This window comes from Podarcis muralis, chromosome 4 (assembly GCF_964188315.1).
Source record: "Podarcis muralis chromosome 4, rPodMur119.hap1.1, whole genome shotgun sequence".
Taxonomy (NCBI): domain Eukaryota; kingdom Metazoa; phylum Chordata; class Lepidosauria; order Squamata; family Lacertidae; genus Podarcis; species Podarcis muralis.
Window position 1 is genome coordinate 1,407,469 of NC_135658.1, and position 15,298 is coordinate 1,422,766.

The 15,298-nt window shown below is 49.9% G+C and overlaps 3 protein-coding genes across 9 annotated transcripts in view; 2 read left to right on the forward strand and 1 right to left on the reverse strand.

The window, feature by feature from the left end:
- Positions 1 to 15,298, reverse strand: part of LOC114589664 (uncharacterized) — a 999,511-nt gene that overhangs the window by 164,525 nt on the left and 819,688 nt on the right. The window lies entirely within an intron of this gene.
- Positions 1 to 15,298, forward strand: part of LOC144327607 (zinc finger and SCAN domain-containing protein 31-like) — a 121,337-nt gene that overhangs the window by 56,010 nt on the left and 50,029 nt on the right. Inside the window, exon 1 of one of the 4 annotated variants that reach the window (XM_077927980.1) lies at positions 10,285 to 10,349. The exons of the other annotated variants lie outside the window; for them this stretch is intronic. The gene's annotated coding sequence lies outside the window, so the exon portion shown is untranslated. Of the gene's footprint in view, positions 1 to 10,284; positions 10,350 to 15,298 lie in introns of those variants that run through there. 4 annotated transcript variants of the gene reach the window in all.
- LOC144327585 (uncharacterized) overlaps positions 1 to 15,298 on the forward strand; it is a 48,834-nt gene that overhangs the window by 26,082 nt on the left and 7,454 nt on the right. Inside the window, exons 2-5 of the mRNA XM_077927921.1 lie at positions 11,899 to 12,391; positions 12,598 to 12,679; positions 13,561 to 13,643; positions 14,359 to 14,485. Coding sequence (XP_077784047.1) covers positions 11,990 to 12,391; positions 12,598 to 12,679; positions 13,561 to 13,643; positions 14,359 to 14,485 — 694 coding nt within the window. The 5' untranslated portion in view covers positions 11,899 to 11,989. The remainder of the gene's footprint in view (positions 1 to 11,898; positions 12,392 to 12,597; positions 12,680 to 13,560; positions 13,644 to 14,358; positions 14,486 to 15,298) is intronic.

The window sequence follows — 15,298 nt, forward strand, 5'->3', positions numbered from 1 at the left end:
GATTTTTGTGGTCCGTGCGGACCTGTACGGTGTGCTTGGCTCCTATCAGGAAGTGCCTCCACGCTTTGAAAGCTGCGTGAATGGCCAACAGCTCCCTGTCCCAGATGGTGTAGTTCTGCTCCGACTTGCTGAGTTTCCTGGAATAGAAAGCACAGGGCCTCCAGTTCCCTTGCGGATCCTCCTGCAAAAGAACAGCCCCCACCGCTCTGTCGGATGCGTCAGTCTCGACCCGCATGGGCCTGCCGGGATTCACGTGCAACAGCTGTTCCTCGGATGCGAAGAGGCTCTTAAGCTTCTGAAAAGACCGCTCCGCCTGGTCCGTCCAAGTGAACTTCTTCTTCTTGGAACTGAGAGTGTCCGTGATTGCTGCCGTCTCCTTCGCGAAACCTCTAATGAACTTGCGGTAAAAGTTGGCGAAACCGACGAACCTCTGGACCTCCTTCCGATTGCGCGGGCTTTTCCAGTCCAACACCGCGCGGACCTTGACGCTGTCCATGGCTAGTCCCTTGTCGGATAGCCTGTAGCCCAGGAAATCCACCTCCGTCACATCGAACTGGCACTTCTCCAACTTGGCGTAGAGTCTGTGTTCCCGTAGTCTCTGCAGGACCTCTTTTACGTCTCTCTCGTGGGCTTCCGGCGATTCTGAGAAGATCAGGATGTCGTCGAGGAAGCACACACACTTCTTGTAGAGGAGTCCCGCTAGCACGTGATGCATAAAGGCTTGGAAGCAGTGGGATCCATTTTGGAGACCAAAGGGCATAACTCTGTATTCATACGTGCCCAGAGGCATGAACATGGCCGTCTTCCACTCATCGCCCTCACGCATGCGTATGAGATTGTATGCTCCGCGCAGATCCAACTTGGTGAAGATCCTCCCCTTCCGCACGGTCGCTAGGAGGTCGTCAATCTTGGGCATGGGAAAGGCCTTGGGCTTCGTCATCGAGTTTATGGCTCGATAGTCCACAATGAGTCTCTTCTGGGGCGTGTCCTTCTTCTTCACAAAAAACACAGGACTGCCCCCCACTGCTTTAGATTCCCGGATGAATCCGCGCTTCAAATTGTGCTCTATGAACTCCCTGAGTTCTTGCATCTCATCTTCAGACATGGAATACAGCTTTGCAGTCGGCAGCGTCGCCCCCGGCAACAGGTCAATCGCATAGTCGTAAGGCCTGTGGGGTGGCAACTGGTCAGCTTCCTTCTCGCAGAAAACCTCCAAAAATCCCTCGTACTTGCGGGGGACTGCCTGCACCATGCCGAGTTGCAGCTGCTGCCCAGCTTCCTCCTCTTGGCTGGACTGGATGCAATGTTGAGCACAGTACGATGAGCAAAAGGTGAGCTGTCGCTGGTACCACGCCACTGCTGGACTGTGTCTCTCCAGCCAGCTCATGCCTAACACTATAGGCGTGTCTGACAGGCGGGTGACGTTGAAGCTAATGACTTCTCGATGATTTCCAATCTGCATTACCATGGGAGGCGTCTGTTGCACAACTTGCCCTCCTAGCAATTTCCTGCCATCGACCGTGACTACGTTCAGGGGTGTCGTAGCTGGCAGAAGCGCTATGCGATGCTGCTTGACGAACTGCACCCCCACAAAGTCCGCGTTGCTCCCAGAGTCGATTGTAATGGGAACTTCCAGGGTGATTCCATTCGGCAACTGGAGTGTTGCAGTGAGCTGCACCGCTGGCTTGGGTGGTAAGGGGTCTGTGTGCTGCAAAATCGCTGGGGACTGCTCTACAGACTCGCCTGGCTGAGCCCCAGCATCGCTGTCTCCAGCCAGGCACTGTCGTTTCCCTGAAACTGCTCTTCGTGAAGTACGTCTGCTGCGACTGTTGCTAACGCTGCAGTGTGCTTCTGGAGCCTCTGGGGACACTCTTTAGCCATGTGCTGTGCACTGTCACAGATGTAACATTTCCTGTTCCCTCTAGGAGGCTTCTCCTTGACTGCATCGGACGTTGGGGCTCTGGCTGCTGTCTGAGCTCTAGCACCGCCAAGCTCCATTGGTTCCTCCCCCTGCCGCATTAGAGGCGAAGGATGCGCATGGCCAAAATCCCTGGGGATAAGAGGAGGTGCCCTCGCTGGCGCACGCATCTGGCGACCTTCCTCACTGTGCCAAGGATGTTCTTCGTGTCGCACTCCAATCGCAAGAGCCCTCTGTACCACTTCTGCTAGGGTCTGAGGTCTGTCACCCCTGGCCAATTCATCTTTTATGGAGCCATGGAGTCCCTCCCAGAACAAATCTCTCACTGGTTTGGAGTCTTTCTCCCAGCCCAATACAGTCAGCAATGCAAAGAAGCGCGAATGGTACTGACGCACAGTGGCTTTGCCTTGTCGGAGTCCGTGCATCTCTCGGCGCGCAACATCAACATCCACGGTGGACTGGAAACAAGCGTCCATAGCTTTAATAAATTCATCAGAATCGCGGCGGGCAGGGCCATCTTCGCGCCACAAATTGCGCAGCCACGCTCTAGCGTCTCCATGCAAATGAGACACAATAAAACCCACTTTCTCCTCCTCATCTTTAAAGTCATTGCGAAGCAAATGCAGTGCATATAGGACGTCTGCTCTGAAACTGGGGTAGTGCTTCAGGTTCCCATCGAAGTGGGCGACTAAACTGCCCCCCCGCCTTCCAAGTCCAATTCCCTCTGATCTGGACCCTGGGAACCCCTCTCTTCATGCACGCTCCCACCTGGCTTGCAGATCCTGGCATCGCTTCTCCGCTTCGTCACTTTTCTTCTGAGAGGCTACTACCGCAGTGGAGAGCTCGGTGACTGCGTTCCGTAGCGCTGTCAACTGTTCCTCCGCACTCATGGCTGCCCCACTTCGTGAGCTTTGCAAAAAAAAATTTGCGTTCTTTTGGAGAGGGGACTTACTGTCAGGGCCGCCTCAGGTCCCAGCTCACAAGAGACCAACGCCAAGTCCACTTTATTTACAAAAGTCTTTATTGAAGTACATTGTTTGCTCCACAGCCGAGGCGCTCAGCCCCACGTCTGTTACGCTTAGACCGCTGAAGTCCCCTCTGAATCAGTCCCGCCTCTACACCAGTTTAAGAGGCTTGTGCTGGTCCACCTCTTCCTGTCCTTCCTTTTCCGCAGGGTCTTTCTGCCCCCCTGGGTTTCTCCCCTCCTGGATTCCCCTGACGCTGAATCCCCAGACAACTGCTCCCCCCTCCTTCGTGCTTTGGGACCAGGCTCCTCCTCCGGGCTCTCTGCATTTCCGCGCGCCTCCACATTTGAATTTGGCGCGCGTTCGCTACCTCTGATCTTCCTCTTGACAGTTACACTACTCCCTGTACTATTCTCCGCCCCTTCCGGCAGGACGTCTTGCCCCGATCTCCTTCCCCTCTCTGCTTCCTGCTCTGCTTCGCCTGTCACACTGGGAACTCCACCCTCTTCACTCCGTTCCGGCGGGGAAGCCGGCCCCGATCTCCAACTCCCACTCGGGGTTCCCCTGCTGCTCCCCTGCTCCTGACGAGTCCCCCCTGTAACTCCCCTTGGCCTGACCACGGGCGCCCCCTTTTGGGAATCCTCCGATTCACTTGAAAGACTCATGGAAACCCTCAAGTCATTGTCATCCTCTTCCTCCTCGTTCCGGGATTCTTCCCCCTCGCTCTCAGTCTCCTCCCTCATCTGTGCCTCTCTCCCTGAACCCCTGACACTGGGCAATAGGGGCAAGTACAGGATTCCTTGTGGTGTACCGACCTCTCCGCTACACCAAGGATTCCCTGTCCGAGCTGCTTCAGGTCATGGCAGATGGCTGTTCTCCTGGAGACACGTAGTTTGGTTGTCCTAGGGGATTTTAACATCCATGCCGACACAACTTCACAAGGGGCCGCTTGGGACTTCGTGGAAAGCACGGCCTCCATGTGGCTGTCCCTGAATAAGTTTGGCCCAACTCATAGTCACGGACATGCCTTGGACCTGGGTTTCACCTCTGTGGATGTGGGTGATGTGATGCTAAGTAACAGTGAGGCAAAAGAAGTGGCATGGTCAGATTTTGCTAATTAACAGGCTGAAAGGAAAATACCACGCTGTCGCATGAGAAGAACAAAGGAATGTTTATTGTCTTTGCTGGCCAGACAGACAGGCTTGGTGGATTCACATCCAAAAGGACTGAGAACCCTCCTGAAGAAGGGGCCTTTCTAATATATTTTTCCCTTATCTGTTAAGACTATACATATGCATAGAGTACCTTCCAATCATTTGGAATAACACCCTATGAGTGATTCCATATAAGGACTCTGGTTAATTGCATATTAATTAAGCAAGCAAACAAACAAAGGACTCTCTGGGCACCTTCATGCAGCACGTGGGCCTCTTCTGTATTATGCATACACTCTGGTATGTGGTGAACAAGGAGAAAGGCCATTCCTGGTACCTTAAGGACAGAATGTCTCCTGATACAATGGGGCAACTCTTTGGTGCAAGATTAGCTGCAGGTCTCTAAATGCCACAGTTAGATCACTTCGTGGTGCAACTGGACTTTTCCGTGACCCTTCCCCTCTGCAGGGAGGTAGGACCAATACGGATGGTCCGCCCCCGCCACTTAATACATCCAAATGGTTTCCACAGAGTGGTAGGGGATGCTTTATCCCATGATGACCTTTCAGCTAATTCCCTGGTGGCCCGCTGGAATCCGGTCTTAACCAGGGCTATCAACTGTCTGGCTCTGAAGTGCCCTCTCCGATTGCATGAAGCGCAGCCGTCCCTGTGGTTTTCCCTGGAGCTGAGCGCAATGAAACAATTGCTGAGATGGTTAGAGCACCGGTGGTGGAAAACTCATTTTGAATTGTACCAGACACGGGTTAGAGCTCAACGTCAAGCCTACCAAGTGGCGATAGTGATGGCAAAGCGGACTTTCTTCACCGCCTCTATTGCATCTGCAGAAAACAGCAGCAGGAGACTCTTTCAGGTAGTTTGCAATTTAACGGAACCACCTTTGCCATCAGAGCCTGGTAAAGACCCCAAGATCTCCTGCAATGATCTTGCAAAGTTTTTTGCAGATAAAGTCACTCAGACTCGGAAAGAGGTAGACTGCACCGTGGGAGCAGGGCCAGAGCAGGAGGGTGCTAGAACCCTGTTTGGTCAAGTTGTATGGAATGAATTCCAATCTGTTACCTCCAAGGATGTGGCCAGGCTGCTTGGATGAGTGAAATCAACCACCTGTCTCATTGATCCCTGCCCATCCTGGCTTACAAAGCGAGCCGGGAAGGGCTGGGCGATGGGCTCTGCGGGGTGGTGAATGCTTCCCTCTGTGAGGGCGTCTTCCCAGACCCACTGAAAGAGGCGGTCATTAAACCGCTTCTTAAAAAAATAAAAATTTGGACCTGGCCAATATGGCCAACTATCGCCCAGTCTCAAATCTTCCATTCTTGGGTAGGGTGATTTAACAGGTGGTTGCTGAACAACTACAAGCACGTCTGGAGGATCCAGACCATTTGGATCCCTTCCAATCAGGATTCAGGTCTCTCCCCCCCCCCCCGCAAAATCGGCTTTAAACGGTTCCATAAATATGTCAATCAATCTATTGGTGGGTGTGGGGGGGGGGTGGAGAATCAAGGAAGGTCTTGTCGGGAGTTTCATTCTCTCCTGTGCTGCGGAGTGTGTGTGACTACTAGATCACATGCGCTGTTTGTTGACATTCCATTCTTTGGAAGCCTGGGAAGGGAAGGAACTGCGCACCACTTCTGTCTTCTTTGTTCTTTTTGTTGTTGTTGTTGTTGTTCTCTCTCAGAGGAGAAGAGACACACCATAATGGCTCTGTTCTTTATTTCAAACCTGTAAATAAATCACTAAACCCAGATGCTACGTATCCTCAGTCTCAGCTTCTGCTGAGCTCTGCTGTTTGCTTGAACGTCCAGAGGAGTGAATGCTGTGCTCTGCATTCCGGACCGGTGCCGGGAGAAGGCTGTCTCCCACCCAGAAGCATCCAAGGCAGGAGAGGACCTGCTGGGAAGGAAGCAAACCTGGGCTGGGGTTGAAAGAGGCAGCCCCCCCCACCCAGTGCTGAGAGTGGTTGGGAGACCCTCTCTCTCTGTCCCGTCCCCCCGACTGAGCTCCCATTCCTAGGGATCCCGGAGGGGGGGGGGTCTCTTAGCAACTCTCAGCATCCTTAGCCAAGTACAGTTCCAGGCTTTTTGGAGGAAGCCAGGACTCTTGGAAGTGGCCTGATCCTGCTGTGAAGATGCAGCTCCGGTTGGGGCCTGGGTGTGTTTGTTGCCTTTTTATTCTCTTTCTGGAATGACTTTCTGCTGGGCTTTTGTAAACAAGAAGCCTATGAATAATAAATGATAAAGAGTAATAGACCGAGTTTCTCAAGTAGTTTGTATATCACAAAAAATAATACAACATATCTGCAGCAAGATCTGCATCATATGTTTCACTACAAGTGGTCTGTGTATAGCTTCTTAGTTTGTGAGTTAGTTTAAACCAAAACAGAAAAGGGGGGGAGAACATTCAGCACCCCACAGCCAAGCGTCTAGTCAAGAGCCCTTGTGGATGTGCTTGGGTTAAATTGAAGCAAGTCATTTCCCCCCTTAGGTGGCAAACGAAACAGGATAATATGCTTGTCTGTTGATCATGGGAGAGCTGTGGAAATAGGGCGTCTTGATTTCAATAAGGCTTTTGACAAAGTCCCCACAATATTTATGTGAGGAAGTTGCTATAATGTGAGCAGAATGCAAAGCTCAATATGGAGGCCAAATGGCCGAAATATTGGGAAATTTTGGAACAAGAGGGAGATAAATTGAAATTGCAGAGTTTTGAAAAATTAAAAAACAAAGTGCGAGACTGGCTTCATTATTATCAAATAATGGAGGCATACAATTTGGACAAAAAAATTGGATTCCAGGTGGAAAAATCAAAATTGGAAACAGAACTGTTAGATCCCAAAACTAAGACTCTGTCAAGGATGTATAACTTGCTGTTGAAATGGAATATTCAGGATGAAACGGTGAAATCTGCTATGATTAAATGGGCACAAGATGTTGGACATAACATTATGATGGCTGACTGGGAACAGTTATGGACCACAGGTATGAAGTTTACGGCATGTAATGCCTTAAGAGAGAATATTATGAAAATGATATACAGGTGGTACATGACCCCAGTCAAGCTTGCAAAAATCTATCATTTGCCCGATAATAAATGTTGGAAATGTAAAGAAACTGAAGGTACATGCTTTCACCTTTGGTGGACGTGCCCAAGGATTAAGGCTTTCTGGGAGATGATATATAATGAAATGAAAAAGGTATTTAAATATACCTTCCTGAAGAAACCAGAGGCCTTTCTCCTGGGCATGGTCGGCCAATTGGTGCCAAAGAAGGATAGAACTTTCTTTATGTACGCTACAACAGCAGCAAGAATACTTATTGCAAAGTATTGGAAGACACAAGATTTACCCACCCTGGAAGAGTGGCAGATGAAGGTGATGGACTATATGGAATTGGCAGAAATGACTGGCAGAATCCGAGACCAGGGAGAAGAGTTGATGGAAGAAGATTGGAAGAAATTTAAAGACTATCTACAGAAATACTGCAAAATTAATGAATGTTAGAATGATGTTGGATTGAAGTTAAGTGGTTTTTAGCAGTAATGTTATAAAGCAATATGCAAAAATCGATTGTTAACAGGTGATAATCTAAAGTTATAATATATTAAGATTAAAGATTAGGATAAAAACAAAGAGGGAAAGGATTTGCTGAACCAATAAATTGAAGTGGAATACAAAAAAGGGAGGTGTGAGGAGGTCTGGGAAACAAGCAAATGAAAGATAAGATACGGAAAAATTGATTTGTTTTTAACTGTTTTTCTTTTGTATTTTCACTTTTTCTTTTTTTCTTTTTGTAATACTTTGGAAACTTTAATAAATATCTTTTTTTAAAAAATGTGAGCAGAATGAGGTAACTGTTAGATGGATTTGACTGACCGAACCCAAAGAAGACTCCTTCATGGTTCCTCATCATCCTGGGGAAAAGTGACAAGAGAGGGGTGCTGCACGGTTCAGTCCTGGGCCCGTTGTTGTTCAACTTTGTTATAAATGTCTTGGATGAAGGAACTGAGGGGGTGGTCATTACATTTGCGGAGGACACCAAACGGGGAGCACAGGCCAATGTGGCAGAAGGCAGAATCAGATCAATAGCAGGAATGTAAAAGGTAAAGGTACCCCTGCCCGTACGGGCCAGTCTTGACAGACTCTAGGGTTGTGCGCCCATCTCACTCAAGAGGCCGGGGGCCAGCGCTGTCCGGAGACACTTCCGGGTCACGTGGCCAGCGTGACATCGCTGCTCTGGTGAGCCAGAGCCGCACACGGAAACGCCGTTTACCTTCCCGCTAGTAAGCGGTCCCTATTTATCTACTTGCACCCGGGGGTGCTTTCGAACTGCTAGGTTGGCAGGCGCTGGGACCGAGCAACAGGAGCGCACCGCGCCGCAGGGATTCGAACCGCCGACCTTTCGATCGGCAAGCCCTAGGCGCTGAGGCTTTTACCCACAGCGCCACCCGCGTCCAATAGCAGGAATAGTACCACTTTATTCTGCCTTGGTCAGACCCTACCTTGAATACTGTGTTCAATTCTGGGCACCACAATTTCAGTATCTTAAATTTTGTTTCCCTGGGGAAATCAAGAAGGTGGGGGAACACAATCCACATTCCTTTTATAACAAGTGGCCAATATTTATTGAATACATAAATCTTTAAGACTGTTGCCGGAATCCACCCAGCACTCATGGGAAAAGGTGGCGTGACCTTTTAGAGTAATCAAATGAAATGTGTAACACATGGGATGATGAAGCTCTGCAATTTCATCAGGACAAGGTATTTGTTGTTTACTGTTGTAACCATTGCTTTCTTTAAAATTATATTTTGTACCATGAAAGTAAATAAAAGCAATTGTTGTTTTTTTTTTAAAAAAGGTGTGGAAATCGTGTGTGCTATTCTACAAATCTTGCATGTGTTTTGTGTTATTTGGAGACTGTAACTCCCCGAAAATTCCCTTTGACTGCTTCTGTATTGTTTCAAATGTGACTTCACTTACACATAAGAACAGATCATATTTATTGCTGAAAAATCATGTCATCGTCGGCTCCTTAATCTACCCCAACAAACCCTGCGCTTTACATGAGCAACTGCTCTATTTCTATTTCTTAGGTGGAAATAACTGATAAGGAAGAAGGGAGAGAGACCCTTTCCCTCAACCTTTGGGGATCTGGGGGGGCTTCATTTTACCCCTTAGTCCTGCTCCTCAGAGCTTGGCAGATGTGGAGTATTTGCTCACACTCTGCCATGACTTAAAAATCAACCTTTTTTATTTTTTAAAGAAATGTTATTGCAGTGCTAAAAAGTCTCAAGAAAGCAATTCCTGTAGTAGCTGGCATCTTAGCGAGCCAAGTGCCACTCTGCCAACTGCCTCACTCCCAGCTAATCTGGAAAGCTGTCCTGTCATCTCTCTCTGCAAAGACTTCAGTGTCCCTTGAATTCACAATTAAGCATTTCTGGAAGAGGAAATTATATGCTTTTGTATATTGGCATAAAACGCATGCAGAAGAAAGTATTACTCATTTATGATGTGAATATGATTTATTTATTTTGAACTTCTCTTGGTTCCTCCTTGGCAGCCAGTGCGATTTTTTCAGCAGGGCTGGAACTCAGGACCCGCTGCCTTGAGGGACACCTAAGAGCAGTTGGGCAGGGAAAGGTCTCCCTTGGGAGGTGGTGGACTCCCCTTCCTTGGAGGTTTCTCAGCAGAGATCGGACGGCCATCTGCCATGGATGCTTGAGCTGAGATTCCTGCATTGCTGGGGTTGGACTAGATGACCCTGGGATCAGGGCCGCATCTAGCGGGGGGGCCAGGAAGTCCCCCCCCAGGGGCATAGGCGGGCCCCCGCAAAATCGGTTCCCTAAATATGTCAATCAATCTATGTGTGTGGGGGGGGGGGAAGGAGAGAGGGGGGTGGCCCCCCAGGAGAAGCTGCTCTGGTCCAGCCAGGAGGGAAAGTGGGGTGGGGGGAGTTGCACAGGCTCCCCACTCCGCCCCAGTTGCTCCCCTCTTTGGCCAAGCCCTCCACTCCCCCCCCCTCCTTTCTGCGCTGCAGCGCTGGATCAGAGAGACCCTTCGCGAGCCGGGATCTCTTCGGGGGCGCAGCGCGGAGCTCAGGCTGTGCAAAGGGAGGAAGGGCTGAGCTGGGGGACTTGGCTTGGCAAGGGTTAAAGGGGACCGAGCTGCCTTCCTAGAGAGGCCAGGAAGCAAGGGGGGCCGGGTCCTCCCGAGCCCTGCAACCCCCCCCCCCCCCCAGTCCTTCCCTGCTTGGGTGTCTCTGCTGCAAGGGCTGCCTCGCTCTCCCCTCCTGGGATCTGGTGAGTCTCCTCTCTCTCTGGGATCTGGTGGGGGTCCCAGGGCTGCAGCAGGGGGGGCCTGATCTGCTCCTGCAGGGGGGACCCCAAGTCAGGGAGGAGAGGGTCCTGCCAGGGAGGGGCCAGGTCTGCCACGCTCTCCTTCCTGCAGATCAGAGGATCCCAAACTCATTTGGCCCTCCGCCCCCCCCTTCAGAAAAGATCTCCCTTCTTTAAACAAAGGAGTCCCTGGGAATTTAACTCTGTGTGACATCGCTCAGCCTCATTGCACAACAGAGGAAATATGTGCAAATGGTTTTCCAAAGCTGGATGAGGAGGTGGACTAGCCCCCCCCCCCCCAAAAAAAAAAAAGGTGGGAGAGGAAGGCCAGGGATAAAGAGAGGGATCCCAGCCCAGAGTCTGGCTGCTGCATTGGGGACCAGTTTCCCAGTGTCTCCCAGGGCAGCTCCCCACGGAGGCCACTGCAGCAATCCCCTCGCACCCAGAGCAGGGCATCCCAGGACCACATCCTCTCTCTCCCAAAGGGGTTGTTGCTGGCAAAGCAGCCGGAAATGGGCGCTGCTACTCACTGAGCCTCCAGGGACCTTGGCATCAATGGCTGTGTGTGTGTTAAGCCATCTAAGAGAATAATCATAATAAATTACCTGCCTAAATTTCAAGGGAGATGTATTTGGCCCCGTCCACTTGGCCCTCAGAGGGTTGGCCAGATACATACCTGGCCCTCAGAACAAAGAAAAAGGGACCCCACCCCAGGAGTCTGCCTTGAGAGCGGCGGAGAGTCCAAGTGTAAAAAAGGAGACAGAAGCAGGGGAGTGGGGGTGGGGGGAGCCACTCCTGAGGACCCCCGAATGAGGACCCCCACTAGAGCCAAGCATCCATTTTCCACAAGATACAAATGACTCCCTTGTCAGTCAGTTCTGACTTCATGCATTGACTGGAAGGCAGGAGCAACCAGGCTGATAAAGGTGAAGGTACCCCTGCCCATTTGGGCCAGTCTGACAGACTTTAGGGTTGTGCGCTCATCTCACTCTATAGGCCGGGAGCCAGCGCTGTCCGCAGACACTTCCGGGTCACGTGGCCAGCGTGACAAGCTGCATCTGGCGAGCCAGCGCAGCACATGGAAATGCCCCTTACCTTCCCGCTAGTAAGCGGTCCCTATTTATCTACTTGCACCCGGGGGTGCTTTCAAACTGCTAGGTTGGCAGGCCCTGGGACCGAGCAACGGGAGCGCACCCCGCCGCGGGGATTTGAACCGCTGACCTGACGATCGGCAAGTCCTAGGCACTGAGCTTTTACCCACAGCGCCACCAGGCTGATTAATCACCCACAAATCCCTTCTGTTGCCTCCACATTTCGCATTGCAATCTTCCTTATAGGAGAACTAGAGGCTGCTTTCTCCTTCTCCTTCTCCTCTTTTTAAAGAAGATCTCTCATGGTTCGGGCTCTGGTGCCGTCCAGTCCTGATTCCTGGCAAGACTCATCCATGCTCATCCATCCTGTTTCTTCTCCTGACCTACAAATTCTGTAACAGAACAATGTATTTGCTTTGTAGGATTTGCTAGAGCTTCTCATTCAGACAGACAGAACTTGGCAGAAGACCAAAGGGTTCCTTCCGATGTCTCAGAGGCTTCCTGAGAGCACAGATGGATGAGCAAGACTCAGCTGGCCTTGGAGCAGAAAGAGGCCATGCCATCCAAACTGGGAGCAGTGGGGGATTCTGGGAAAACTCTGGGCAGAAGATCCTGGATGAGGAGGACACCCTCCCCTCAGAGGTGCAGAGCCAGCAGTTAAGGCAGTTCTGCTGCCAGGAGGCCAAAGGACCCCGAGAGGTTTGCAGCCGACTCTACCACCTTTGCCATCTGTGGCTGAAGCCAGAAAGGCACACCAAAGCTGAGATGCTGGACCTGGTGATCTTGGAGCAGTTCCTGGCTGTCCTTCCCCCGGAGATGGAGAGCTGGGTGAGGGACTGTGGAGCGGAGACCAGTTCCCAGGCCGTGGCCCTGGCCGAAGGTTTCCTCCTGAGTCAGGCAGAGGAGAGAAAGCAGGTGAGAGAGATTTTCCTCTGGATACTCCCAAGGGGCTCCAAACAGGATGGAGAACAGCCCATAATGCTCTACTGTTGGCCCATTCTTTTCCTGGGAAGGCATCTATAGAATGAGATCTAACACCCTTAAAGCTTCTGTCTTTGTCATTCTCTTTCTAACGTTTCTCGCCATTCATTCTCTGTTTTGAATCCTTGTTGTTCTTTCAGAAAAGGGATCATTTTGCAGAAATGGACCTGGATTCCTGTGAGGCAGGGAGGCCTCCATTGGACACCAGAGAGAGGCCACTGGGTAAGGAGGAAGGTGGCTTTTCTCCGTTTGGTCTTGTTCTGTTGGTTTTCCAGCTCATCTGAGGGTTCTTTTCATCTTGTTTTGGGGAGAACAGTTGGGAACAAGGGTGCAGAGGAAGGGAGAAGTATTTCTGCACAACTAACATATGAAATGGGCACAAACGTCCAAATGTTCTTAGCAGGTGTGGCTACCTTTGAAGGTGACCCGGAAACTGCAATTAATCCAGAATGCGGCAGCTCGATTGGTGACTGGGAGTGGCTGCTGGGACCACATAACACCGGTTCTGAGAGATCTGCATTGGCTCCCAGTACGTTTCTGAGCACAATTCAAAGTGTTGGTGCTGACCTTGAAAGCCCTAAATGGCCTCAGTCCTGTATACCTGAAGGAGAGTCTCCATCCCTATCGTTCTGCCCGGACACTGAGGTCCAGCTCCGAGGCACTTCTGGCGGTTCCCTCATTGCGAGAAGTGAGGTTACAGGGAACCAGACAGAGGACCTTCTCAGTAGTGGTGGCCACCCTGTGGAACACCCACCCTTCAGATGTGAAGGAAATAAGCAGCTATCTTCTCTTTTAAAGACATCTGAAGGCAGCCCTGTTCAGGGCAGTTTTTAATATTTAATGCTGTACTGTTTTTAACACTTGATTGGGAGCCTCCCAGAGTAGCTGGGGAGACTCAGCCAGATTGGCGGGGTATAAGTAATAAATTCTTCTTCTTCTTCTTCTTCTTCTTCTTCTTCTTCTTCTTCTTCTTCTTCTTCTTCTTCTTCTTCTTCTTCTTCTTCTGAAAGGCCCATCTGCAGTTAGAGATGCCCTATTTCACTATTTCACCTTTGATAGAAGCAGGCACTCCTGGCATCCTGCTTACCTTTTTTATTTTGCAGGAGACAGAATGATGCCGGCAAAACCTCATGATCCACCTTTTCATGGGGGCAGAAGGGAAGCAGTGGCTGTGGAACCAGATCAGGTATGGGGAAGCTGCCTTGTGGGGACAGAGGCCGAGGGATGGAGCAATGGAGGAGCAAAGGCAGGCTGCACAATGGTGCACTATTTGATCGCTTGCCAGAAACCCCAGAGAGGAGGGGAGTTAGAAAGCTGTGGGGAGCCAGGGGCCTTCACTCTCAGCAACTGCTTTTGTGGAGGAAGAGGCTCAGGGAATGAGCTGCTGTTGTCATTCGGCCTGAAACTCAGCCAAGTCTGTGAACATCGTGTTCTTCCTGATAAAGAGTAAACTCCAGCTGTGAACTGTGGGATTTCCTGCCTAGATAACTCTGTGACACCAGCCTTCTGAATGTCGCCAGTAGGATTCATTTGTAGTTACTGCTTTATTTCTACATTGACCATGGACTGCTAAAATAGGCTTCTAAGCTTTGGAGAAACCATAACCAGCAGTGGCCACGATTCACCTAGCCAGCCCCAACAGCAGCACAAAGGGAACTGCCCTCCACTCCTCCCCTTGACGTTCCCTCCCCAGAACAGTGCATGGGGAGAGTAGAGGGGGCAATAAAATAAATGCCTAATAAAAGAATTCCTTTGTTAAAAGAAGCTTCCATTATTAAAGTGGGAAGCAAAAGAATCACTTAAAAAAACCACAGCAATTAAGAGGAAGGAAACAACAGAGCATTGTGTAGCAGATCATATTTCTGCTGTCTCAGAGGAGGAAATTTCCCTTTTTCTTTTAGGGTCCAGTGTGCTTTGAAGATGTCGCTGTTCGTTTCACGGACGAGGAGTGGGCGTTGCTGGATCCTGACCAGAGAGCTCTGCATAAGGACGTCATGGAGGAGAATCGGGGGATCGTGGCCTCTCTTGGTAAGGCTCCCTGTGGGATCGTCATATCTGCCTGGAAATACAAAAAATACCTCTATGTGACCAACGTCATACATTTTCACAGAGCTCAGCAGCGCCCAATACAACACCTGGGAACCTAACACCCCCACAGTAAACCGTAAATAACATTTTCCCCCCGTGGAAAGTCTTTGTCCAGTTCTGCCTTTTTATACCATGATTCAGCTGGTCTGAACTGCCCAGGCGTCTTAAATGTCAGCTTCAGAGTTGTTAGGAAAGATAAGTAGCTTCTGTAAGGTTTTCTGTTTTTGTTTTCTTGGGTTGACCAAAGAGATGCCTGACATTGGAGATGGAGGGGATGCCATGACTGGGCCAAACAAAATCCATCCCAGAGAAGAGCCAGACTGACTGAATCTCAGGTAGTAGTAGCAGTGATGATAATAATAGTAATAGTAATAATTTATATTTATCCCCTGCCCATCTGACTGGGCTGCCGCAGCCACTCTGGGCAGCTTCCAACACATATATACACATGAAACATTAATAATAACAATCTGATCCAATATGAATAGTACAATAACTTTTAAAAGAACAACTTATATCAAACACAGCAACATTCAACTATCCATCAGAATCTAATAATAAATATGTTGGTTAATGACAAACCACAAAGGTAATGAACATACACCCAGGTCTCTTCAGTTCTTCCTCTACTACAAATTTATTTATTTCATTTCTATACCGCCCTATACTCGAAAGTCTCAGGGCAGTTCATATAAATTATCAAATACATAAAATCAGAACAAAAACAACCCGATTAACCCCCCCCCCAAAAGA